Source organism: Dasypus novemcinctus, chromosome 1 (assembly GCF_030445035.2).
Source record: "Dasypus novemcinctus isolate mDasNov1 chromosome 1, mDasNov1.1.hap2, whole genome shotgun sequence".
Lineage (NCBI taxonomy): Eukaryota > Metazoa > Chordata > Mammalia > Cingulata > Dasypodidae > Dasypus > Dasypus novemcinctus.
The window spans coordinates 115,593,631-115,620,478 of record NC_080673.1 but is presented as its reverse complement, the minus strand read 5'-3'; the positions used below and the strand labels follow the sequence as shown (position 1 = coordinate 115,620,478).

General features: G+C 40.2%; 1 protein-coding gene across 4 annotated transcripts in view; it reads right to left on the bottom strand.

Moving 5' to 3' along the window:
- Window positions 1–26,848, bottom strand: part of ABCG2 (ATP binding cassette subfamily G member 2 (JR blood group)) — a 134,489-nt gene that overhangs the window by 21,503 nt on the left and 86,138 nt on the right. For 3 of the 4 annotated variants that reach the window (XM_058295671.2, XM_058295678.1, XM_071215591.1), the window contains 5 exons: window positions 21,502–21,723; window positions 9,868–9,927; window positions 9,156–9,270; window positions 8,434–8,586; window positions 1,451–1,608 (listed from right to left, as the gene is read on the bottom strand). In XM_058295671.2, coding sequence (XP_058151654.1) covers window positions 1,451–1,608; window positions 8,434–8,586; window positions 9,156–9,270; window positions 9,868–9,927; window positions 21,502–21,704 — 689 coding nt within the window. In that variant the 5' untranslated portion in view covers window positions 21,705–21,723. Of the gene's footprint in view, window positions 1–1,450; window positions 1,609–8,433; window positions 8,587–9,155; window positions 9,271–9,867; window positions 10,057–21,501; window positions 21,724–26,848 lie in introns of all 4 variants that reach the window. The other variant, XM_058295674.2, reaches the window with a different exon arrangement.

Here is a 26,848-nt window from a genome sequence, read left to right as displayed (position 1 = left end):
TGATAGGGACATGTCAAAAATACCCATAAGCCAGACTGAAGAGGCTCTGTAACTGGCCAAATTGGGGTTAATTTAATCATAAAAATAAGTAAGAATAGCAGACTATAATCCATTGAATACAACAGGAACATGAGTAAATATGAGCCAATAAACTGAGAAGGAAAACCTCTTCCTTACAGTAGAAAGACAACTGATGTATAGAGAGAATGATGGAAATAGAATATCACTCATTGACAGCCATAATACTAGTGGCTGTTAAGAGGCAGGAGTGGTCAGTGCATGCAATGAGGAATGGAAGATTGTCATAACATCATACCAGTTATCTCCCCAGAAAATCAATTACAAAGGGAAAAATAGTTATTTCACAATGGGGAAATCCAGCAGATCCACCATAACCAAGTGATCAAGGTTAACATCACAAATCATGGGAGAGGTCAAAGTCGTGTACCCTTGAAGTGGTAAACAGAGCAGAGCACAGGGTCACTGCTGTGCTGTCTGGACCAACCTCAACCCAGGTTGAAGGTCCCCCTGCAAAATGTCCTCTCTAAGACTGTCAAGGACATGAGAGAGAGGGAAAGACTGATGATCTGTTCTGGATTAGACATGTGTTCTTGGAGAGGATCCTGAGTTCAGAATGGAAAAAGAGCTGTTGCTGGTTTAGCTGGAGAAGTCTGAACAGAGTCTACTGATGATGGCATCAGTGTTGACTTCCTGATTGGGAGATTTGCATGATGTGAATGAAGAAGAAATATCCTTGACTTTTGGAGTTATACTCGAGTATTTAGGGGTGGTGGAGCATGTCATCAGAAACATACTCATGGAGGACGGAGGGAGTGTGAGAAGTAAACATGGTAAAATGATAACAATTGGGGGACCTAGGTGATGGGACAAAGTATCTCTTTGTAATAGTTTTCTCATTTTTCTGTAAGTTTGAAACTATTTTTTTAATTACTTTTTAATAAAGACACCCCAACCTGAATTTTGGAAATTTCTAATTCATGAGCTAATCCTGTCATTTCTATCTTCAAAATTATCCAGGTCCCTAAGTCACTGGGTCCCAGTCCCTTTGGTGTCCTTTATGTTCCAAACCCAAGAGGCATGCTCTGTCTTAGGGCCACCAGCTGTTGCCTCCAACTACAACTCCTTTCTCCTATCAATATCCAGGTCTCGCTCACTTAGTACAGCTCAGATGTTACATTATTGAGGTCTTCCCTGAGCAGCTATTCTATAAAATAGCACACCCTTCCCTACCACAGCCATCCTTACCTATACTCTTACCCTGCTTCACTTTTCTTGAGAATACTTATTAGTTTATTGACCTTTTCCCTCCACCAGAGAAAGAAGATGTTTGCTGTGCCCACTGCTGAATCACTTGCAACAAGAAAAATTCCTAGTATATAGTCAGTGCTGAGGTATTTCATGAATAAAAATAATGTTCCCATAGCTTTACCTTTTCAGGAGCAAAAGGACAGCATTTGCTGTGCTTGAGTCTAAACCAGTTGTGGGTTCATCCAGGAACAAGATGGAGGGATCAGTAATAAGCTCCATTCCAATACTTGTCCTTTTCCTTTCTCCTCCAGACACACCGCGGATGAACTGTGTTCCAACCTGGAACACAAATAGCATTATTAATAACAACCACAGCCACTAACATTTGACAAGCTCCTAATACTTACCAGCTCTGTATGACACACTTTATCTCATTAGAATCACTTATTCTTAACAGCAAACTAATTTACTAGGTAAGTTTCTCACTTACCAGATGAGTAAACTAAGGAACAGCCTAGAGCTGGTAAGGGGTTCAGCCTCATAAAAAGCCTGCATCTTGTACTTAACTGTTCCTTACTAATGAAAAAGTCAAAAGAGCATGTTCCTTATGATATCAAATATTTAGTTTTAAGATAATAAGTTGAAACACTAAAAGATATGTCTGGAACGTAATGAAATCACAACCTAAAATGGGAGATAAATACAAGAGAAGAAATTTTCAAAGTATTAATTTTGATTCCTACCACCACTACCACTATCCCTCCCACACACCCACAAAGTCCCAAAGTGGATTGACACCGAGAGTGTGGACTTGGCAGCTAGGAAAACCCACTTTTTTTTTTCTTTCTTTTTGGTCTTTTCATTTTTTTCTTTTTTAAAAGATACTTAGATCCAAGATACTTAGATAACATGGATGAATCTTGAGGACCTTATGTTGAGGGAAGCAAGCTAGACATTGAAGGACAAATACACATGTCCTCTCTGATATGAATTAAGCAAATCAAGCTGTCTCAGAATGCTAGAGACTGGAAGATAGGCTTACAGGAAATAGCTGAGGAGAGGAAGGTTATGAGCCATCATCCACACAGATGAAATCTATGATAAAATGGAGGTAAGCAGTTGTGAAGTGAAGGGATAAGACCGGACTATAGGAATACAATTGGGTCAGGCTTTGCAGTCTTGAAGGGAGCCTGAGTTGGGAGGATGGGTCAGATGGTCCAAGGAATTGAGGGGAGGGCTGGGAGGGAGCAAGGGAACATGGGAGATTGTCAGGTATGTGGTTGAAACTATAAAGTTGAGAAGACTCTTCAGAAAATATAATAAGGGTTACTGGTTTAAGGAGTTTGACTAGGGGCATCTGGCACAGGGTGCACTGGGGCAGGCTTCTAGGGAGGGTGTGAGTGCTCATCATGTCCTAGTGTGTTACATCAGTGGGTAGAGACCTATACAATGAGTGAGAAGGTGTTATGCCCCCATAATGGGGAAGCCTGATGTTCTCAGGCAGGAGAGGGTGTCTATCGAGAACATGGGTGGCTCCCCATGGGGGGGGACAGATTAGTGTGTCAAGCCCTCAGCACTGTTGCAAGTATCTATGAATCTTGTCCTTCAAGCAGTAAAGTTTGGTTGTCACTGTGGGCCCCAAGGGGACAGGAGAGAGGAATAGAATAGTTGGAAGAGGGGGTAACTGGGGGGCAATGGAAATGTTCTACATGATCCTGCAATGATGGATATAGGTCATGTTAATATGTAAACCATAATGTAACCAAAAATTTATAAAAGTGTACAGTCTAAAATTTAAAACATAACATAAACCATAATGGAACCATGGTTAGTAGCTATGTTTCAATATCTATATATCAGCTGAAGCAAATGTAAAACCCACATGTAAAAAGATCATTGCTGGGGAAGAGGGAAAAGGGTTTGATGTTGGGTATAAGCGAGTTCCCTGTATTCTATATGGGACTTTACTGTGACCTAAAACTTTTTTGAAGACATATTTAAAAAAAAAAAAAAAAAGGATGTAGACACTGATGAAGAAATTGAAGAAACTGCCCTCTCAATGTACACACAGGTCAACACCTATTATAGTGATGAAAGGTAAAATGTCAAAAAAAGTTTTTTATGATATTTTTCATTTTTTTAATACCCCAATTTATATTTTACTTTATTTTAGTTTTTCTAAATTATTATGTATTCTATTTCTAATCTTTAAACCTATCACTACTATTTCATTTTCCTATTAATTGAATTTGGCAATATATTAGACTTCATTTTTCAAGAAGTTTTGGACCACAGGTGAGTTCAAATATGGCAGGGGAGGAGCACTGATGTGGGGTGCCATTGATGGGGGATGCATGGGTGACAGGGAGTTCTCCAGGACATGCATATAGGGTATATAGATATGTTTGGATATTCATTGGGTTTTGACATAGGGAGGTAGAGTTTCACACAACAACTGAGGGAGTACTGAGTTCCCATTCCAGGAAATTCTGTCACACTCCCCAATGGAACAGCAACAATCCCCCCAGTACAAGGGCAAAGACCAGTGAAGAAGGATGGCCCACTGATGGGCCCTTGATACTGATGATTATCCCTATGAGCCTGTGTACTTGAAATTTCAACTAGGTCTAGAGATGCAGGGTAACTAATAGTTACCTCCTGAGAACTTCCATGTTGCTCAAATATGGCCACTCTCTAAGCCAAACTCAGCATGTAAATGCATTACCTTCCCCCCAGCATGGGACATGGCTCCTGGGGATGAGCCTCCCTGGCACTGAGGGATTACTACCAAGCACCGGCTGGTGATGCAATTAGAAAAAGAGCTTGACAAAGAAGATGCAGCAAATAGACACAGAGAACAAGACAACCGGGGTTGGGGGGTAGGGCAGAGAAAGAAATAAATCTTAAAAAAAAAAAAAAAGAAAGAAAGAAAGAAAAAGATCTTGAATAAAAGGGGGAAATGGTAAAGACATATGAGTTTATATGAGTAAGAGACTTCAAAATACATTGGGAGGTCATCAGAGGGGTCACACTTATGCACATCTCCGACATCCAAAGTAGATACAATCCCAGGTGGTGGTGCTCCTGAGAGCTACAGAGACACCCAGGTCCTACAGCTTTGACAGACGGCTCTGGAGTTCAGTGTCTTGCCAGTGGGCCCTCCTTTGGAATATGTGCTCCTGAGTTGGACTCAGATATGTCCTCTCTATGCATGCCTCTTCTGTCACTTTAACTGAAACTGTGGTCAGTGTTGGGGTTGGTGTATGCTCAGGAGACTTGAATCTCTGGACTATCTATGTGCCAGCTGGGCCATGAGCCTCAGCAGAGTTGCAACACCTCCTCTCCTGTGCATTGGACTTACCCAGGTCAGCTAACAGGAGGTAAGAATGGTCAACCACCACACCAGGGAACCGAGAGAATCTACAATTGCAAGCAGGAGAATTCCATCCATGTGGGATCTAAGCCCCTTCTTGAATTAAAGGTGGAGTGGACATTGCCATCCCAGGGTCCTCAGGATGGAGGAATAAAATATGGATTAGAGTGGACTTACTGTATTCTAGTATAGAATTATTGTGACTCTAGCAATGGAACAAATTGTATCATTGATATGGAGACAGTGGCCATGGGAGTTGCTGAAGGAGAGGGAAAAAGACATGTGATATTGGGGCATTTTCAGAACTTAGACTTGTTCTCAATGATATTATAGGGACAGATGTAGGACATTATATATCCTGCCATAACCCACTGAATGGACTGGGAGGGAGTGTAATTTAAAACATAAACGATAATCCATGCTGTGTAGCAATGTTCCAAAATGTATTCATCAAATGTAATGAATGTACCACACTAATGAAAGAAGTTGTCAATGTGGGAGGAGTGGGGGGTGTGGGGAGTGGGGTATATGGGAACCCCTTATATTTTTTAATGTAACTTTTTATGAGATTTATGTATCTTTCAAAAAAGGGGGAAAAATACTTAGATTAAATAACTGTTACAGAGAAGATACAGGGAGTCCCATATGACCTGCTCCCCACACCTCCCACATTTTCCCGATTAGCAACATCTTTCATTAGTGTGGTACATTCATCACAATTGATAGACACGTTTTGGAGCATTGCCACTAAGCATGGATTATAGTTTACATAGTAGTTTACGCTATCTCCCACTCAATTCTGTAGGTTATGATAAGATGTATAATGGCCCATATCTGTCATTGTAGTGTCATTCAGGATGATTCTCAAGTCTCAAAAATGCCCCTGTATTACACCTGTTTTTCCCTCTCTCTACCCTCAGAACGTCCAGGGGCCATTGCCTCCACATCAATGATACTTCTTCTATTGCTAGAATCATAATAAGTCTATAGTAGAATACAAGTAAGTCTAATTCAGTCCATAGGTCATTCCCTAGTCCTGAGGGTTCTGAAATGGAGATGCCCACTCCTCCTTTAATTGAGGGGGGGCTACGATCCCATACGGCCAATGGATAGGACCCTCTTGCTTGCAGTTGTACTCTTTCGGTTCCTTGGTATGGTGGTTATCCATCGTCTCTTCCTTGTTAGTTGTCCTTCGTGAGTCTGATGAACAGGAGAGTAGGTGTTGCAACTCTGTTGAGTTTCAGGGTCCAGTTGGTACATGGACAGCCACAAGAGTTAGTCTCTTGGATGTATACCTACCAACTTTAGTACTAACTGTAAGTGCAAATAGAAGGACAAAAGAGCCATATATAGGGAAACCACAACTGAATCCAACTCTGTCACACTGATGAGCATAAATTCCAAAGTAGGGCCAATTGTCAAGGGACCAAACATCTGGGCTATCTGCCCTGACTATAGTGCCTGGATGTTTCCAGAGCCCTCATTAGCCCTGCTATTTGGGGTAGTATCTACTTTGGCTGTCAATGAGATCCCGCTGAGATGTGCATAAGCATTACTCTGGAATGACCTCCCAACTCAAACTTTGAAGTCTCTTAGCCATGTAAATTTATTTGTCTTTACCTTTTCCCCCTTTTGACCAAGGTCTTTTTATTTTCCCCCAGTTGCTTTGCTTGTTGGTACTTGGTAGGAATCCCTCAGTGCCAGGGAGCCTCATCCCCAGGAGTCCTGTCCCATGCTGGGTGGAAGTTATTGCATTTATTGCTGAGTTTGGCCTTGAAAGAAGTCACATTTGAGCAACAAGGAGGCTCCCAGTTGGTAACTCTTAGGGAGCCTATAATTCTATGCTAAGTTTCAGTTTCAAGAGTAATGGTTCATAAGTACAGTCATTAATATCAAGGGCCTGTCAAAAGACCATCCTCCTTCACTAGTCATTGCCCCTGTACTTAGGGGATTATTGCTGTTCTATTAGAGAATATGGCAGAGCTCCCCAGGATGGGAATTTGATATTCTTTTGGAAAACTCACTTTCTACCATACCACATTAGCACTCTTAAACTGCCACAAACCCTCTCAAATTGATCCTGTCTATACCTCAACTCAGAATTTCTGACTCATTCTTCCAGACAAATCCAGTGAGATAGGGTACAAGGCAACTGGCCCAGTCTTTTCAAATAGTCAGTGTCATTGTGCATCTGCCTTTGGGGAGAAAAGGGGTGAGAAACAATCCTTATACTAAGAGTCTTCAAAGATATAACAATCAAATGCTAAAAATGGTCCCTGATGGGATCCTATCAATAACAAAGCCTAAAAGACATTTTGAAGACAATTTGGAAAATGTGAACAAATATGGGCTCAACAAAAATGGTATTGATATATTGTTAGTTTTACTGGTGGATAATGGTATTGTGGCCATGTGGGCAACTGTCCTTATTATTTTCCATACTTAATAAGTATTTGAGGGTGAAACAGGGTATTTAGAACTTTCTTTAACATACTTCAGAAAGTATACTCCCTGGCCAGATGAAGCAACGACGGGACTATGGGATAAAAGAGGTTGTTAACAAACAGGAAATCTATGTGAATGGTAAGAGTAATACTATTCTCTCTATATTTAGGTTGTATTTTAAAATTTCATGTAATGACAATTTCCAAAGTAGACTGCTTAAATCAATTAGAACAATCAATTCTCAGAAGCCAGGAACTGTGCCTTCAGTAGATTTTCCCTGGAAATCCAAGTGAGCAACTTAGGGCAATGATTGTCTAAAGGTAAAAACAGAGTGTAAGAAACTACCTCACTGGAAAAACAAAATGAAATAAACAGAGCCAAACCAAGGGACACCCAATCACTCATAAAATGACAAGTGGTAAATGGTGTCATCACAGAGTTATTCTTCCAAAAAAAAAAAACAGTTTTAAAATACATCTTACATAAAATATGGTCGTAAAGTATCACATGAATGAGCAATCAGTAGAATACCCCCATCTTTCATGATCTTTAAATCAGAGAATAAACAATAGCTTTCATAATCTAGAATACTCATTTTCACCTACAGCTTCAAGTCTTCTTGGCAGACCTTCCAAACCTATTGTCCAGCTGTCAAGTTAACCCATTCATCTCATTTCTTCTTCCTGATCCTGCACAGCCCACAGAAGCAGGAATTACTTTTGTCCCCCTCGCCCACAGCTATGTCCCTAAAACCCAAAAAAGAGACCATCTGTAAATAAACACTGGCAGAAGAAAGGGAAGGAAAAGCAGAGGGAGGAAGAGGGAGGAAACAAAACTGCCAAAAGAAAGGTTATGGAAAAATAACTCGGATGCTACACAAATTAAAAAGAAATCCTACTTGACAGGATATAATTTTGGAAGCCAATTTACAGCAAAGTACAACATAAAGGGTGAGAATACTGGAATTCTAGTCATTTATCAATTCTGGAAATAAACCTCCAAAGCAGTCAAAGTGCCATGCGGAATAGCTAGAAGTAGAAAGGAAAATAGAAAAAAGGAAAGCTAGTATAAAGATATCAAATGAGGCAAGAATCAAGATCTGTAACCATACTGAAAGCACATGTCTGCCAAAGAACATTTTACATACCAGACCAAATGTCATACTTCATTTCTAGAATTTGATCATTGTTAGATTTTTCCAGGTTAAATCACTGTTCTCTTCATTATACAAAGCAACTACTTTTGACCACACACATTACAGATAACTTCCAAATAAGAGTTATATGATCCACAGAGATTGGGTCTTACGTGCTGGCCATGATACTATCAGTTTTTTCCCACATTACCTTGGAATCTGCCACTTTGTCCAGACCCAACTCTTGAATGACTTTGTTAATCCGTTCATTTTTCTCATGATTCGTCATAGATGTTGGAAGCCGAAGGGCTGCTGAGAACTGTAAATTCTCTCTCACTGTCAGTGTTCCCATCACCACATCATCCTTAAGGCAAAATGGCATTTTAACAAGGCATATCAAAATCACTTCTACCATCACTCTTTATTAGGATATGTACCTTAATCCACAAAAATATCATATCCAAAATAAAGTTCTAGTTAAGGATGAACTTTAAATTATATGAATTGCAATGACTCTGTATACAGATGGAAAGTCTGAAGGAATGATTTTCATCTCCTCTCTGTCCACCTCAATAGGGCACAGGTGATTACAATTACCCCTAGGAGACATTTTCCACATTGTTTTACATAAGGATTTTCCAAAACATCTTTCTAAGCTAGAGGAGGAAGAGAGGTGAAGGTAGGGCATAAAAGTAAAAGAGTAATTTCTTTTGGAATTGATATATCTAGAATGACTATCATTGCCCTTATAAGGGTCATACTGCAGATTCTCCCTGCCTTTTCATTTAATATGATGAATCTTATCAAAGATTAAGGAAAGCTGGTTCCTCGTGCACATCATGTAATCAATCAGAGGCACACAAAACTGTCTGCTAATGTGCTTGCCCACAGAGAAGCAAAAGAACTCTAAAATGTAAGCCCAGTAACACTTACTTGTACCACATAACCTGAATTACATTTGAAATTGGCAGGTCGAGGTGCTCCATTTATCAAAACATCTCCAGATAATCCACGTGGATCTTTCCTTGCAGCTAGGATATCTAACAACCTATAAAAGAGATATCTGTATTTTTCCCCCAAATCCAGGCTGCATTTCTCAACGATTCTCAATCTACTTTCTGCTCAAATTAGAAAAGTAACCTGTCAAGAAATTCTACGGTTGAACTAAAATTAAACATGTCTTTAAATTCTCACCTTCCTTTTTTCATTATATGCTATAACCAAAGTCCAAAACATGAGAGCAAGGCTGATCCAGCACACACCTCCCAGCTGAAGTTCACCCCATATCCCTTCCTACTGCCTCAACCTTGATGATCCCAACACAATTTGCTCTTTAATCTAGGATTCAAGCTTTCATTTACACCCAGCACTCCCTCTTCCCACTTTTTAATTTTATCCCCTTCCTCTTACTCCCCATTAGCCCAAGTCCTGGCTGAGAGCTATATGTCAGCACAGTGTCATGCCCTGTAAGTAAGGCTGACCTAATAAGACCATGGGACAGAACCGTAACGTGGCAATTCTCCATGGAGCCTAGAACAACACTGGACATGCAGCAAATGCTCAACAAATATCTGCTCAACGTAAAAGTGATTTTAAAATGCACACTAAAATGACAAAGAAAAAGTTTATACTTGGTTATACTCACGAAGATTTGCCTCCACCTGTAGGTCCCAGAAGAGCATTGAGGCCAGGTTTCATGACCCCACTATAAATAAAAAACAACACTGACTTACTGCTCCACTGTAAAATAGGTTCCATTTTACTTAAGGTATGCATTGAATACACACAATGAAGGCTGATGAAATTACAGGCAGAAAGCTAGTACAAGTCAACTCTGAAAGAAAATAAGGGAATCCTCAATTAATAGAAGTCTAGTATACAAAGGACATTAATCACTAATCAGGATCTATAAGAAATATGGCTCTGGGCCCTCTAAATTCCTTTCACTTATCCTGTAAACCAGATTTTTTGGAAAATGACAGATCCAGCTTTCAAGATTCCTTTTAAAAAGTAACAGTTCTAGTGAAGCAACTCTGTTCCACTTCTCCTAACACAGTGTGAAGGGCATAACAGATTCTGAGTAATGTTTAATGGCAATTATCAAGTGACCTCATTGGTTAGCTAGTCAAGGTCTACAGAATTGGATACGTCTACAGATTTCTAGAATCACCAGTAGATGCTCAAATCTGGTCAGACCAAGAACCAATACATCTTTAGTAAAAATCCAGTGGCTTGCCACTGGAATAAAGCACGAATATTATAAATGATACAAAGATAAAATAGAGCCCTCTGCCAGGAACACATCCTTTTTTCTCTTTTCACAATTGTAAAATGGATGATGGGTGCTGGGATATAAGGTACCTTTCACTTTGCTCATAACTGAGGTGACTCTCACTGAAACTCTGGATAAATACAATGAGAGTTAAACCAGGAGCAAGCTGTATCACAGAAACATCTCGTATTCTTTCAGTGATCTTTCCTTCTGGGGTAAAAAGAAATGCACGTGGTTGGGTATACTTTCAAGGTGCACTTATCGATAGCTCTAAATGCATCCTCTTTATCCTTTAGATAACTGCATAATAACCGTGTCTAAAATGATGAGGAACAAGCTTATTATTCACTAACACTTCATTGTCTGGTTTTTAAAATATCTACTCCAATAAGACCAAGCAATCCTGAATAATTAGCCCAAAACAGAATGTGAGTATTACAAAACAAAGTAGTTTACATGTCCCTGAGCTGGGTTCACTTTGCCACTAAACCCTAGTATTACAGAAAACAATAAAGAACAATCACAAATGCAAGAGTTCCAATTTGGACCAGTGGTTTATTGCACTTCCATTCATTTCACATGGCTATTAAGTGTCTATTATATATGACACTCCTCTAGGATGTGGGCTAGAATTGAGAACAACCAAAAACAGTCTCGGTCTTCATTGAGTTTACATTCTAGTCCAGAGATCTGCAACCACAACTGGCCACCTGTTTCATAAACAAAGTTTTACTGTTTACTTATTGAATCATGTCTTGTCTTCTGCTATGGTGGCAGAATTGGGTAGCTGCCAACAGATATATACCATCCGGCCCTTCACAGAAAGTGTCTGCTGGCCTCTTTTCTAGTTTATGGTCTCTATTTCCATCGATTTCCACACCTCACCCACAATCCGTTTATTATTCTCTACCCTAATTTGACTGGTTTACAGAATTTCTGTACAGGTAGATCTCTCTTACCACACTGTAAAAGCTTAACAATAGGAACTATGTCATTTTGTTGTTTTTAAACCATCCACCTCCACAGCATGCAGCACCGTAATTTACACCGTGCGGACTACTGAATACTGACTACATGAAATGAACTATGCTATAGGATTCATGTTACGTTTAAGTGGATCAGAGACAAACCTTTGGACTCATTGTATTTACAGCCAAGGGAGGACAACGCCATTCTCATGCTTGGAACACCACATTCCCCCCACACCCCATACATACCCTCACACGCACACGCACACACACCCTGACCCACTCAGGAACACTTCACTTCCTCAATCCCCTTGCCCCTAGCCCTCAATTTAGGGTTAGAGGCTTCCATATTACCTTCTAATCCCTCTACAGTGGAACTGCTCTGTTAGACGATAAGGTTTCTGAGAACAGAGGACGTATCTGTATCCCTAGCATCCTGACCAAGGCCAGGCACCCAGTTGACACTCAAAATTTGTTGAATCGAAGAATCTCTACATTTTTATAAATGAGAATGACTTTTAAGGAAACAAAGAAATGTTTTCAATAAAACCCAAATGACAAGAACTGTCAAAAGACTTAGTGAACCTAGGGACAGTCTCACTGGAAAGATTTTTTCATTTCCTACCTTACTTCATGTTCAAATAATATGTCAATCATATCTATTAGCCTTCCTCTTCCATTCTGCCTTTTCTGTACAAAGCTCACAGGCATGCAGTGCGTTGCCGCAACTCCCAGCCCCAAGAGCACAGGCTGCAGAGGGGGCAGGAAGGAAAGGCGGCAGAGGTTGGGGAGATTGCTTACATTAAGAAATGAGGGGGAAGCAGACTTGGCCCAGTGGTTAGGGCGTCCGTCTACCACATGGGAGGTCCACGGTTCAAATCCCGGGCCTCCTTGACCCGTGTGGAGCTGGCCATGCGCAGTGCTGATGCGCGCAAGGAGTGCCCTGCCAAGCAGGGGTGTCCCCCGCGTAGGGGAGCCGCCCAGTGGGAAAGAAAGTGCAGCCTGCCCAGGAATGGCGCCGCACACACGGAGAGCTGACACAACAAGATGACGCACGAAAAGAAACAGATTCCCGGTGCTGCTGCTAAGGACAGAAGCAGTCACAGAAGAACACACAGTGAATGAACACAGAGAGCAGACTACTGGCGGGGTGGAAAGGGGAGAGAAATATATAAAAAATAGATCTTTAAAAAAAAAAAAAAGAAATGAGGGAACTGATTGAACAAAGAAGTAAACATCGTTAAGGACAATGAGAGCCAGGTTTTTCACTTTTTGACAAATATTTACAAATGTGGAAAGGTGGAAAAACCCCTAAGGTGTTAGACTGGAATTGCAGGTATTGTTGAAAACTCAAGGGTTTTAATAAATACATGCAGAAAAAGAAAGTTACAGGGGCAGTCCCTGTGTACGCATGCGTGTGCGCACATGCAGGCATATATCCCCTAGGTCTGGCCACTGAGAAGGCCTAGAAGCAATGACATCCAGGAGCAAGGAGCACTCTGAACACCTACATCTTGGTTTGTAAATACATTTCACCACTAAAGGAACAGTGGCTGATGCCCTGAGAGAGGCAGGATAAGCACACAAGGAGTCTGGAACTTCCTGCTGTGTCCAGGAAATACTCAAAGAATGAAGGGAAGGGGATGTGTCAAAAGAACACAAGTTAAACAAACAAAACAACATAGAATTCCCCTGCACTTTGAAAGAGCTCCCACTTAGCAAACTGGGAACAGTAAGAGTATCAAGATAATGAGAGTTTCTAACAAGTGATTTACAACAATGCAAGGGCTTGGTGGAGGGTGCTGCAGGGAGTCCTGTATGATGATTGTCACGTTTGCTTTGTAAGTTCACAATGTTTACTATACACTTATTGTTTATGGCTGTTCATGTGTGATTGATATACTTCAATACAATTTTATTTAAAAAGAATACAGATAGCAATGAATTACAAATTATTGAATACAAATCCATGAGTCCACACTGATATTTTTAAAAAAAGGAAAAATGAAAAATAAATGAAAGTTTTTCCTTTTGATAGAAAGCAAACTAATGCATATAGAAGAGAAGATGAAAATAGAAAAATCTCCATTGGGTAACTACCATATTTGTGGCTGATCAGGCAGGAGTCATCAATATAGGGGAAAGCTGGGGGAGGGAGCATGTGAACGTTTAAAGGGAAATAGGATTTTGGAGTAATACCAGAGCATCTCCCATCATAATAATAATCAGTTACAAAGGGGGAAATGGGGACATTCCGATGGAGGAGCACGGCAGACACCAACATGACCAGGTGATCAGCATCAGCTGTGGTGGGACAGGAAAAGCGCAGACTGGATGAGACCGAAGGAACAGGATGTGGCGATGGGTCAGTCCTGAGAAGCAGGGCGGCCCGAAAGCCCTGCGGCTCCACCGCTGCAGTGATGCAGACTTCACTGCCACCAGGCTGCTCCCAGAAAATAAGGCCAGGAGAGAGATGAGAAACCCCAGGAAAAAAAAAAAAGAATGACCTTTGTCATGCACACCTAAACTAGAACTGTGAGTTAGCAAGGACACCCATCTCCGGGGTCTATTTACCTGTCAAAGAATTGTATGATTTGACTGCTTTTTTATAAGGCTAGTAACAAAAGGATGAACTCATCTGTTGCTGAAATGTATACCGTTCAGTCATAAAAATGCTGGGAAGCCTGGAACAGATGACACTTTTTAGTGCATCGAGTTACTAATCAACTAACTTTAAAACATTACGTGTCTTCCAAAAAAACACAATAAAAAAATTTTTTTTTAAAAATTGAAAAATAAAAAAGATTTAAAAAACCACTAGAAGATAAATGTACTCTCTCACATGATGCATTTTAAATCTATTCAACCCGTGTATATTCAAGTCATTTGCTACATTCTACAAAATCCAAAGTGACCAACATTTCCTTGATGTTTATACTGCACAAAAAGCTTGTCAGGGGAACAGGTGTAGCTCAATGTTTGAGCACCAGCTTCCCATGTACAAGGTCCCAGGTTCATTTCCTGGTACCTCCAAAAAAGGAAAACAAACAAAAAAACTTGTCAGGAACCGATGACGCTTAGTGGCTGAGTACCACCTTCCCACATACAAGGTCTTGGGTTCATTCCCCCCATATCTCAATTAAAAAAAAAACAACACCTTGTCAACTTTACAGTCTGTCAACTGTATTTAGACATGTAGCAAAAGATAAAAGTTTTGTATCCACCATTCTACTCTTTTTTTCCTAGTCAAGTCTTCTCAACTAATAAAAGACAGCTGCACATAGGCGTGAGAGGAGTTGTTGCTGCAAGGACCAAGCTGGAATCCAGCACAGCTCTTGTCCTCACCTCCATCCACTCAAGCCTCACGTCCAAAAAGCTTTCCCCTATCTAGTCATGTCCTAGCCCTCTGAAAGTAATTGGTTGCTACTAACAGAAAAGCCCGCAGTCCAATTCAAAGCAGCAAGAAAACAAGAGGAGCATCTGATTCCACATGAGTCTGCAGCCACACTATGGTAAAGGGCTCTTCTCTAACCACTCCTCCAGCCTTGGAGAACCAGAAAAGTTGCCTGCCTTGTCTAGGAGTAATTGCTTTCCCTATTAAACAAACAAACAAATAACATAAAACGCATAGGCCATGCTGTCCCAACAAACCCAAACTATCTCTCCACCCCACAGAAAGGAAGAATTAGATTCAATTCTCTAGGAATCAGAAAAACGTTTACAGGAGCCCTACTGGCTATTACCGGTGAGATACCTGGTACCTAGTAGGTCCTAAATAAATTCTCATTTCCATTCCCAAGCTACTGTCAAAGCTGCTGCCTCCACCACCACATGATGGATTAATTGCTGGGTGAAAAGAATGAAAATCATATGCTAGGAGCTTATTATATATAAGCAAATAGATCAACTTGGATCCTAAATTCTCATCACTTTGGACTTCAATTCACTATAGGCTAAACTATAATTGTCTTATATTTAATTTCTTCCTCTCTTAATAATAGAGGGAAAGCATTAAATTGTTATAGATGACAAACTACTATAAACAGTCCATTCATTTAAAACAAGACTGAGTATCAAACCACATTTTAAAGATTTTTTTTCCTCCCCTTCCCCCCAACTCCCATTGTATGCTCTCTGAGTCCATTCGCTGTGTGTTCTTCTATGTGGGCTTGTATTCCTGTCAGTGGCACCAGGAATCTGTGTCTCTTTTTGCTGTGTCATCTTGCTACATCAGCTCTCCGTGTGTGCGGCGCCATTCCTGGGAAGGCTGCACTTTTTTTGCGTGGGGCGGCTCTCCTTGAGGGGTGCACTCCTTGCGCATGGGATGCCCCTAGGCAGGGGACACCCCTGTGTGGTATGGCACTCCTTGCGCGCATCAGCACTGAGTGTGGGCCAGCATCAGGTGAGGCCCTGGGTTTGAACCCTGGACCTCCCATGTGGTAGGCGGATGCTCTATCAGTTGAGCCAAATCTGCTTCCCTAAACTACTTTCATAATACATTGACATTTTAATCTCCTGACTCTTATTCTAGAAAGTATAAAGTGCACAAATACCTAAAAGCACCTGGCTCATAAGGGACAAAAGCAGGTCTTCTCTCTGTTTCACGAATCAGACAGCTGAAACTCAGAGACTATAATTACACCCCAAGTTGAAGAAGTAGTTAATCACATAGTCAGGCCTCATTCCACTAAAACACAAAGTTTACCTGAGAAAAACCATATGACATATTAATTGCTTGGTTTCTCAAGTTAATGCACCTGATATGACCACTTAAAAACAGTTTGGCAAGATGGCAGCAGAGTAAGGCACTCCTAGAATCAGCTCCTGCTACAAGGCAGTTGGTGGACACCCAGAGCTCTCTGGAGCTAGCTGAAGCACCTGTCTGGGCGCTTCAGGAGCCCAGAGGCGCATCCTGCAACATCCTTGAAGGAATGGAAGGAGGAGGCTGCCCATCTGCAGAGAAGACTCGTAAGTAGAGCACTCCATGCCAAGGAGGTCACTGCCCATCCTCCACTGGAGGCACAAGCCACCTCAGGAGCTCTTCCATGGTTGGAACTGAAAGCTCCACTTCCCAAAAATGGGGGAGGAAGAGATGGTTGGGCAAGAAATTCATTTATTGATGAGTAAATTCAGCGGGCTAAAGTATAATCCTGAAAACAGCTAAAATTTGAGGCTATCCAAGCCAGAAAGAGGCCAGGAGCTGCCATCTTAACTCCGCGCCTGGCACAAGAGGAAGTAGGATGGACTGAAAATCCCAGTGCTGGTGAGTACCAGCTTCTTCCCATCCAGGTCAAATTGCACTCTAGCCTAGGCCCCAGTGCCACCTCCAGCAGAGAGGAAGCTTGGGGTACCTGTACCAGCCTCTCCAGGAAATTACTGGCCAAGTTGCAGAGGCCAGTGATTGTCCTACTCTGGTGGCTCAAGCTGCCCCAGGTGCTGTTCTGTGGCTGGAATTAGTAGCTTCATTTCCCAAAAACAGTGGAGGAGGAGATGGTTGGCTGCTGATTTCAGCTATGGAATGATAGACTCGGGTGGCTAAGGTATAACACTGGGAACAGCTGAGGTGTGAATCTATCAAACTTGAAAAGGTGCTAGTGGCCATCATTTTGACTCAGCCCCCAGCCTGAGGGGAACCAGGAACAAAAATCACAATGATGGTAGGAACTGGTTTCTTTCACCCAGATCCGCTGCAGTCCTAGCCTATACTTCAGTCCCACCTGTGGCAGGGAGGAGGCTGGCAAGCCCCGCCCCAGCCTATCCAGGTAACTGTGGGTACCTTTGGCTGGCACAAACTGAATAATTAAAAGTATATTGGGGCGACTGTGGTCATCTTGTACGTGCAGTGCATAAATTGCTACCCACACCTGCAGCTCCATCCATGCCCCAGGTAGGGGAGAAAGGGGCATGAAGCTTCATCATTCTCTCTGGGCAACTACAGTCTAGGCCTGCATGACTTGGATTAGTCCACACAGCTGTGACTCTGTCCCTACTTCTGGCAAAGGAGAAAGTTGGGAGAAGCTTCATCAGTCCGTGGGGGTAATGAGGGCAGCTTGACCGTCCACAGTTTAGAGAACCAATTACATCCTTGGCTTCTACTATATAACCGGCAAGGGAGAAAGACCAGGAAGCACTAAACTAAAAGAGAAAATATGCACCCAGAATAAATACTCTAGTAATCCAGATGCCAAGACACCAACCAAAAATTACAATCCACACCAAGAAACAGGAAGCTACAACCAGTTAAAGGAACAAGATAAGCCTCCAGATGACATAAAGGAGTTTGAGACAACTAATCACAGATGTTCAAAAAATCTCCTTAATAAATTCAATGAGATGGCAAAAGAGATTAAGGATATTAAGAAGACACTGGATGAGCACAAAGAAGAATTTGAAAGCATACATAGAAAAATAGCAGATCTTACAGGAGAGGTGCATTAAATGAAATTTTTAAAACATTGTAATCATATAATAGCAGATTTGAGGAGGCAGAAGAAAGGATTGGTGAGCTTGAAAAAATGGTCTCTGAAAGTGAACATACAAAAGAACAGATGAAAAAAAGAATGGAAAAAACTGAACAAGATCACAGGGAACTAAACAACAGCAAGAAACGTGCAAACATACATGTCCTGGGTGTCCCAGAAGAAGAGAAAGGACAAGGCACAGAAGAAATATTTGAAGAAATAATGATAGAAAATTTCCCAACACTATGGAAGGACATAGATATCTATGTTCAAGAAGCACAATGTACTCTCATCCAAAAAAATCCGAAAAAATCCAAATAGACCAACTCTGAGACACACACTAATCAGAATGTAAAATGCCAAAGACAAAGTGAGAATTCTGAGAACAACAAGAGAAAAGCAATGCATAACATAGAAGGGATACCCAATAAGATTAAGCTCTGATTTCTCACCAAAAGCCATGGAGGCAGGAAGACAGTGGAATGATATATTTAAGATACTACAAGTGGGAAGCAGACATGGCTCAACTGCTACAGCGTCCACCTACCATATGGAGGGTAGAGGGTTCAGTCTCCAAGGCTTCCTGACCCGTGTGGAGCTGGCCCATGTGCAGAGCTGCAGCACGTGATAAGTTCCGTGCCATTCAGGGGCACCACACGCAGGGGAGCCCCACATGCAAGGAGTGCACCCTGCAAGGAGAGCTGCCCTGCATGAAAAAAGCACTGCCTGCCCAGGAATGGTGCCGCACACACAAAGACTGATGCAGCAAGATGATGCAACAACAAAAAAAGAGATGCAGTTTCCCAGTGCCGCCTGACAATGCAAGTGGATGCAAAAGAACACACAGCAAATGGACAGAGAGAGCAGACAACAGGGAGAAAGGGTAGAAAAATAGATAAATCTTAAAAAAAAAAAAAGGTACAAGAGAAAAAATTCCAGCCAAGAATTTTATATCCAGCAAGACTGTCTTTCAAAAATGAGGATGAGATTAGAATATTCACAGATAAATTGAAACTGAGAGAATTTCTAAACAAGAGACCAAATTTTCAGGAAATACTAAAGGGTGTGCTAGAGCCTGAAAAGAAAAGACAGGAGAGAGAGAACTGAAAGATTCTAGAAATGAAGGTTTTATCAATAAAAGTAACTAAAAGTGTCAAAAGAGTGATGAAAATAAAATATGACAGATAAAACTCAGATACTCAGGAATAAACTTAACCAACAATGTAAAGCACTTGTATTCAGAAAACTGCAACCCAAAGTTAAAAGATACTTTAAATGGCTTAAATAACTGGAAGAATATTCCATTCTCATGAATTGGAAGACTAAATATCATTAAGATGTCAATTCTACTCAAATTGATATACAGATTCAATGCAACCCTGATAAAAATTCCACCAGCATTTAAAAATAAAATTGAAAACATGATTATCAAATTTATTTGGAAGGGTAAAGGTGTCCTGAATAGCCAGAAACATCATAAAAAGGAAAAGCAAACCCTCATCTCCAGACTTTAAATCATATTATCTAGCTAGAGTGGTAAAAATAGCATGGTACTGGCATAAAGCCAGATATATAGACCAATGGAACCAAACTGATAGTTCAGAAACAGAACCTCACATGTATGGTCAAGTGATTTTTGACTAGCCTGTCAAACCTGCACAGCTCAGGCAGAACAGTCCATTCAGCAAAATGGTGCTGAAAGAACTGGATATCTATCATCAAAAGAAGTAAAGAGGACCTCTATCTCACACCTCATCCAATAATTAGCTCCAGCCTAAAAATAAAAGCAAGAACCATAAAACTTCTAGAAGAAATTGTAGGAAAATATCTTCAAGACCTGGTGGTAGGTGGTGGATTCCTACTCAAAATAAGAGAAGGACTGAGATGGACTACTCTGATGTTTAATGTATGTAAAAGTTTTAATTTGCTTTACTGTAAAAGTGTGGAAATGTATAGAATGGATGGTAACAAATAGTGACTCATAGCTAGTTTATAAATGGGGATGTGGCTGAAAATGGTAGTCTAGGTATGTAAATGCCAATTGACAGAATGCTAGAGAGTAATCTAGGAACTGAATAGCACAGTAAACCAAGAGGTGGATGAAAACTGTGGTTGATGTACAGATGCAAGAGTGTCCTTTGTGAGCTAGAGCAAATGTACATCACTACTGGCAGGGTGTTGGGAACGCATTGGAAAAATACAACTGGAGTGACCTATGGGCTGTGGTTAGCAGGAATAATATTCTTGCATCTATGCCAAAGATGTACTGTTCATAATGAGACAGTATGGAAAATGTGTGCCAAATGTACATTCTGTATGTCGTAACAATCAGATGGTATCTTATCTGTAACAAATTTTCCATCACAATGTGGTGGGTTGATAGAGGGGTGTTGTTTGGGAATTCTGCACACGTGTATGATTGTTTTATAAGCTTACAACTTCTGCCACAAAAATATATTTTAAAAATAATAATAGGGTGGGTTGGGGGAAAAACACACCAAATGTAAGATAAGGACTATAATTAGTAGTAAGATTTTGACAATAGTCTTCATAATTTGTAACAAACGTCCAACGGCAATGCAAAGTATTTGGTGGAGGGTTGATGTATGGGACCCCTCTATGATGTTACACATGTTTGCTTTGTAAGTTTACAACTTTTACTATACACTTGTTTATGTATGTTCATATATAAATGATATAAAGATAATAATAATAGGGAGGGTTGAGGGAAAAATGCTTTGGTTAGTGGTAATATTTTGACAATGCTCTTCAATCATTTGTTAAAAAGGCTTAACAACAATGTAAGGTGCTGGTGGTAGGGTGAGTTATAAGAGTCCTGTATGATGTTATATGTTTGTTTTGTAAGTTCACAACTATTACTATACACTTATGGTTTACATATATTTGGGTGTGGGTGATATATTTCAATAAATTAATTTAAAAAAAAAAAAGTTTGGCAGTTCTTTAAAAAGTTAAACCTACCCCTATCACCTGATCCATTTCACTCCTATTTTAGCTAAAATAAATGAAAGCATGTGTCCCAATGTCTGTACAAGACTTGTATACAAATGTTCCTAGTAGCTTTACTTGTAATAGCCAAACCTGTCAACTTTATCATATGTTGATAAGGTTGTTTTAAAAAAAAAGTTTAGGGAAGCAGACTTGGCCCAGTGGTTAGGGCATCTGCCTACCATATGGGAGGTCCGCAGTTCAAATCCTGGGCCTCCTTTGGCCCATGTGGAGCTGGCCCATGCACACTGCTGAAGCGCGCAAGGAGTGCCCTGCCAGTCAGGGGTGTCCCACATGTAGGGGAGCCCTACGTGCAAGGAGTGCACCCCATAAAGAGAGCTGCTCAGTGTGAAAGAATGTGTAGGCTGCCCAAGAATGGCGCCGCACACACAGAGAGCTGACACAACAAGATGACACAACAAAAAGAAACACAGATTCCTGGTGCCGCTGATAAGGACAGAAGTAGTCACAGAAGAACACATAGTGAATGGACACAGAGAGCAGACAACAGGGGTGGGGGTGGGGGGGAGAAATAAATAACTCTTTTTTTAAAAAGTTTATATACATACTTGATATCCTTTAGTATTTCTTTCTCAGTCGTTTTTCGACTAAATAAAAAGCCACTCTTCACTTTTACACGATAGCAGATGTTATGAAAACTTAACACAGTGCCTTCAGTAGATGTCTTTAGGTCATTGGAAGTCATCCCAGGCAAACCATTGGTGTTCCTTTGTGACATTGGGATATAAACTTGGTCTTTACTGGAAGACATCTGGAGAGTTTCTGCCTTTCTGTAGAGAGAAAAGCAAAAGTAGGTAGTCCGGATAAATAAGATAGTGAATACTTGGTAGCAATATATTTTTAACAAGTCTCTTTTAAAGTGGGATGCAATGATTAGCTCCATATCCAGTGAGCAGACCATTATATCACAGTGATTAGAACAACCTTAAAAATACCAATTAACTGTCAATGAAATACATTCAGGTTATGGCCATATCAACGAAATGGGAAGAGTATGAAAATTACTCAAAACTCATTGAGAAGTAAAACTAACTATAAGTTGGTGAAGAGGGTCAGTTAGACTTATCTGGCTTGAAAAGCATAGTATGAACTGTTGGGATAGAATAATTGTTTCCTTAATGAGTAAGCACATTTAAATTCTAGGAAGAGACAGAATTAAGTGTAGAAATAACTAAGAGAATCAAGCCCACAGTTCAAGAATTTAAAACATGACTGAGCATTCAAATGTATAAATGAAGCTTAAAATGTTTCATTAAACCAGTTTAAAAGGGCCCCTTTAAGAAATTTCATTAAAGTAAGATCTGAAGGTGAACTTACCTGATGAAATAGAGGTTTTGAATTTGAAACAATAGGTCAATAAACCTAGTTTTAATTTTTAAAAGCCAAAGGAGTCTATACAGAACTCCCTCTCTGGCCATGATGGAATAGAATCATCCTGGTGAGAACAACTACAAAAACTAGATAAAAGATAATAAGCAGCTTTGAAGAGATCAGAGATCAGAGAACAACCAAAGCAGAGCTCTGGCCTTTCTTCCTCCAGGAAAGGCGGGGGCAGCAGGGGCAAGTCCAGAATTCCAGGCCCGTTTCTCCAGGCATTTGCTGGTGCCCAATTGTACATGCATGGGCAAAATTCAGAAACAGCAAGCATAAAGCTGCTGCTAAAGACTAAAAAGCTGAGCAAATATTTCAGCAGTCTCTTGGTGCTGGGAGACATTTCAGTGGCAAGCCTGCTAAACAGTAGCGGCCCTGGAAATGCCAAGCTTTCCAGTTGAAAACCCTAAAGGCCTATACCCTGAAAATGAGTAAACCAGAAATAGACCAGCCTCTACTCAATTAAAGTGATCTACTCATACCTCTCTTCCAAAAGAAAATTAAATTCACTCTCAAAAAAAGATATTATCCCAATTTTCAATGAATAATTACCAGGCATGCCAAAAATAGGACCTAATGAAAGAAGGAAGAAGGAAGGAAGGAGAGAGAGAGAGAGAAAGAGAGAAAAGCCATGGATAATCCAGATATTGAAGTTATCAGACACAGACATGAGAATAATTGATTAATATGTTCAATAAAATAAATGAAAAGATAGAGGATATTAAAGAACTAGATTCTATAAGAAAGAATTGATAGTAAAAATTAAGACGTTAACAGCACATTAGACTCAGAAGAAAGAGAATTGGTGAACAAGAAGATAGATGTGTAGGAAAAATCCGTATTGAAGCATAGATGAAAATAAATTACCACCGAGAAAAGAAAATCCAAATTGAAAATGGTGGAAACCACATAAAAGAACATAAGAAACATATAGGAAATGATGAAAAGGTTTGATATTCATACAACTAGAGAACTGGGAAAGGAGAAAAATTGGAGCTGAATCAATATTTGAAGAAATACTGGCCAATAATTTTCCAAAACTGACAAAAGTATCAAGCCATAGTTTGAAGAATTTCTAGAAAAACCAAGAAGGATAAAAACAGAAAAGGCAAACCTAAGCATATTATAGTAAAACTGCTTATAAAACAAAATAGAGACTTGAATTTCTGGACTGTCCATGTGCTAGCTGGGCCCTGAGCCTCAGCAGAGTTCCAATACCTTCTCTCCTGTTCATTGGACTTACACCAGGTCAGCTACAAGGAGGTAAGGATGGTCAACCACCACACCAAGGAACAAAGAGTCTACAACTGCAAGCAGGAAATTCCCATCCATCAGCCATGTGGGATCTAAGCCCCCTCTCAATTTAGATGTAGAGTGGGCATTGCCACAGGATGGAGGAATAAAATATGGATTAGAGTGGACTTACTGGTATTCTATTATTGAATTATTGTGACTCTAGCAATGGAAGAAATTATATCATTGCTGTAGACCAGTAGCCACGGGAGTTGCTGAAGGCAGGGAGAGAGAAAAAGAGGCACGATATGGGGCATTTTTGGGACTTGGAGTTGTCCTGAATGATACTGCAGGGAAAGATAAAGGACCTTATATATCCTGCCATAACCCACTGAATGGACTGGGAGAGAATATAAACTACAATGTAAACTATAATCCATGCCATGTAACAGTGCTCCAAAAAGTATTCATCAAATGCAATGAACGTACCACACTAATGAAAGAAGTTGTTGATGTGGGAGGAGTGGGGGGTGTGAGGAGTGGGGTATATGGGAACCCCTTATATTTTTTAATGTAATATTTTGTGTGATCTATGTATCTTTTAAAAAAAGATTTAAAAAATCATAATCTTTGAATAATTGTTTCTATACCCCCCAAAAAACCGTTGTATTGTTATGACATTCACAACACTCTATTCATTTTAAAAACTGGAAAAGATTGGCACATAGGTAATTAAACGTAAATAGCTAAGTCTTTAATCTAAGAACACAATGAATGGTAATCGGCCAAAATTCTATTCTCCTGATGCAGTGAAAGGCATAAATAATCTACAGACCTTGTGCCTTCGCTCTGTAAACTTAACCCATCTCTCAAGTCTTCAGAAACCAATAGGCCAGCACCAACACCAGCAATCACTTCTACTGCCATCTCCATTTGATGTTTCACATTGAGCCACTGAAGACACTTTTTTACCCTTTCTCAAGACTCATTAAGTGAGCCAAATAACATCTTGCTTGAGTGTAAATAGGTTGCTAATTCAAGATGGAAAAATTTAAGAGATTTTTGTAGATTATCCTACTGATATAAGGCACCAACTAGAACTAAGATACCTAAGAAAGATTATCTCTGCCCATGTAAGAAAAATGGCTAAAACAGTTATAAGTACAACAATTTTATAAGTGTGTGGTGCAAAAAGTTTGCCTTCAATGTGATAAGATTAATTTTATAATTTGCCTTGCCTAGAAGCTTCTTTGGCTCTTCCTAGGATTCTAACAAACTTCTTCAGGAAATCAGCAGGGCCTTAGTAATTAAGGAGTCATTCCATCCTGCTGAAGCATACTCTATATTTTTAAAAAATTCTAACAACATAAAACAGGGTGTTACTCAAAACTGAAATAAACAAAAATATGCTGAGGATTAAGAAGTAAAGAAAACATTATACCTACAAACTATAAGAACCTCTATTTACTACAGTACACTGGATTTAACTGACTCACTGAAAGTAATTCCTGTGTTCAAGTAAAAATTAATCTTTCCCTATACGTCAGAAGCTTTTTGAGCATGTCATACTTTCACTGGATTAGCGTTATCTTCTTTACATGAAAAACACACAAAAAAACAAAAACCCCTATACACATCTAGATTTTCCTATAACAAAAATCAGCTTCCCACCTTGTTGCTGTTTCCTTGCTTTGAAACAGTTAATCCTAACTGGGTCCTGTTAATCCTAACTGGGTCCTTACCATGGTTGTCCGTGTGCTAGACCAGCACAAAGACCTTACCTCCTTGATAAAAGAAAATTCCAAATGGCTTCAAAATTCATCTGAACGCAGCCTACTCATGCTGTCTGGCCTACCAGTATCTCGTAGCCCCCTGGAAAAGTACTTTCAAACAAGCCTGAGGGGCTATGTATACGGAGATTCTTTCCCCTTTCTACCTGTACTCTTGCTGATGATCTACCTAGATCACCTCTCTCCCATGAACCCATTTCTTGTGGCTTTCTAAATACTGAAGCCACATTTTTACTTTTTGAAAAGCTTAAATATTTTTCTTCAATATACACTAGCATATGTAGTATAAAATTGATAACCTACATTTAAAAATCATGTTTCTCTAATTTTTGACTCTTTATCACACTCTTAGTTATGTAGTCCACCTCTAAACAGAGTGCATCATAAAATAAACAGCGCACAGATTAAAAAAACAAACATAGACTGAAGTCTTCAACCAGGTCAGCTTAATTCAAGAGTTCTAGGCCCTCCCTGTTTTTCCTATATGTATACAAGTATAGGGAGAGTTCATTCTGCCTTGCAGTCCATGGGACACTATGTAAATAAGTACCTGCCTCAATTATCTGCTGAGGCTAATGCCCCAAGATTACAATTCTGACAAGGGGTCCTCAAGGCACTGCCAGGTGAGTACCACAACAATTATCAAAGGCACAGAAACAGCAGTAGGATAATATTGAATACTTTTGTTGGAAGAAGGAACTTAAAATCTGAATGTTAACTTCCATAAATTATCTCTTTCATTTAAAATGTCTTCTTCCAGTAGGTTTTCACGTTGCCTGTGTTGAGTGTTAATACTATATTCAGGTCCAAATACAGCTTAACAATGTAGAAAGAGATCTGGAGTCAGATTGCTGAAATCTTTAAGCCAAGGGAACAATCTGAGTCTGGCACTCTGGGAACCCACATCATTGTAGACAAGGCTAGACAGGTAGGAAGAGACCACATCAAGGAAGCACTGTCCGATCAGTGTGACACTGAGGCCTTTTAAATGGGAAAGGGTCATGACCCTTAATAATGCTTTAAAAGACCACCCTGGGGAGTGGGTGTGGCTCAAGTGGTTGAGCACCTGCTTCCCACATGAGAGGTCCCAGGTTCAATCCCCAGCCCCATACCTAAAAAAAAGAAAGAAAGAAAGACCACCCTAGTTGATGTATGGAGAAAGGTGGGGGAGTGGAGGTGAGGTGTCAAGTGCAGATGTAAGGCCATTTAGGAGACTTCTGCAGAAAGCCAGATGATCTACATTTGGATAAGGGGGATAAGGTAGATGGGATATGGAAAGTTCAAGGGCTTAGTTATGTATGTGGTAAGTTTTAGATGCCTGTGAGACATGTGAGAGAGGGATATCATTTGTTAAAAGTGGAGAACTATAAATGAGACTCTCGTGCATGAAAAACCATCCCTCTACTTCTGGTCCTCATTAAGCAATAATGTAAACTGCTCTTCATCTTTTTTAAATGCCAAAGACCCACGCTGAATTAAGCATCCAAGAGTAAACACTTTT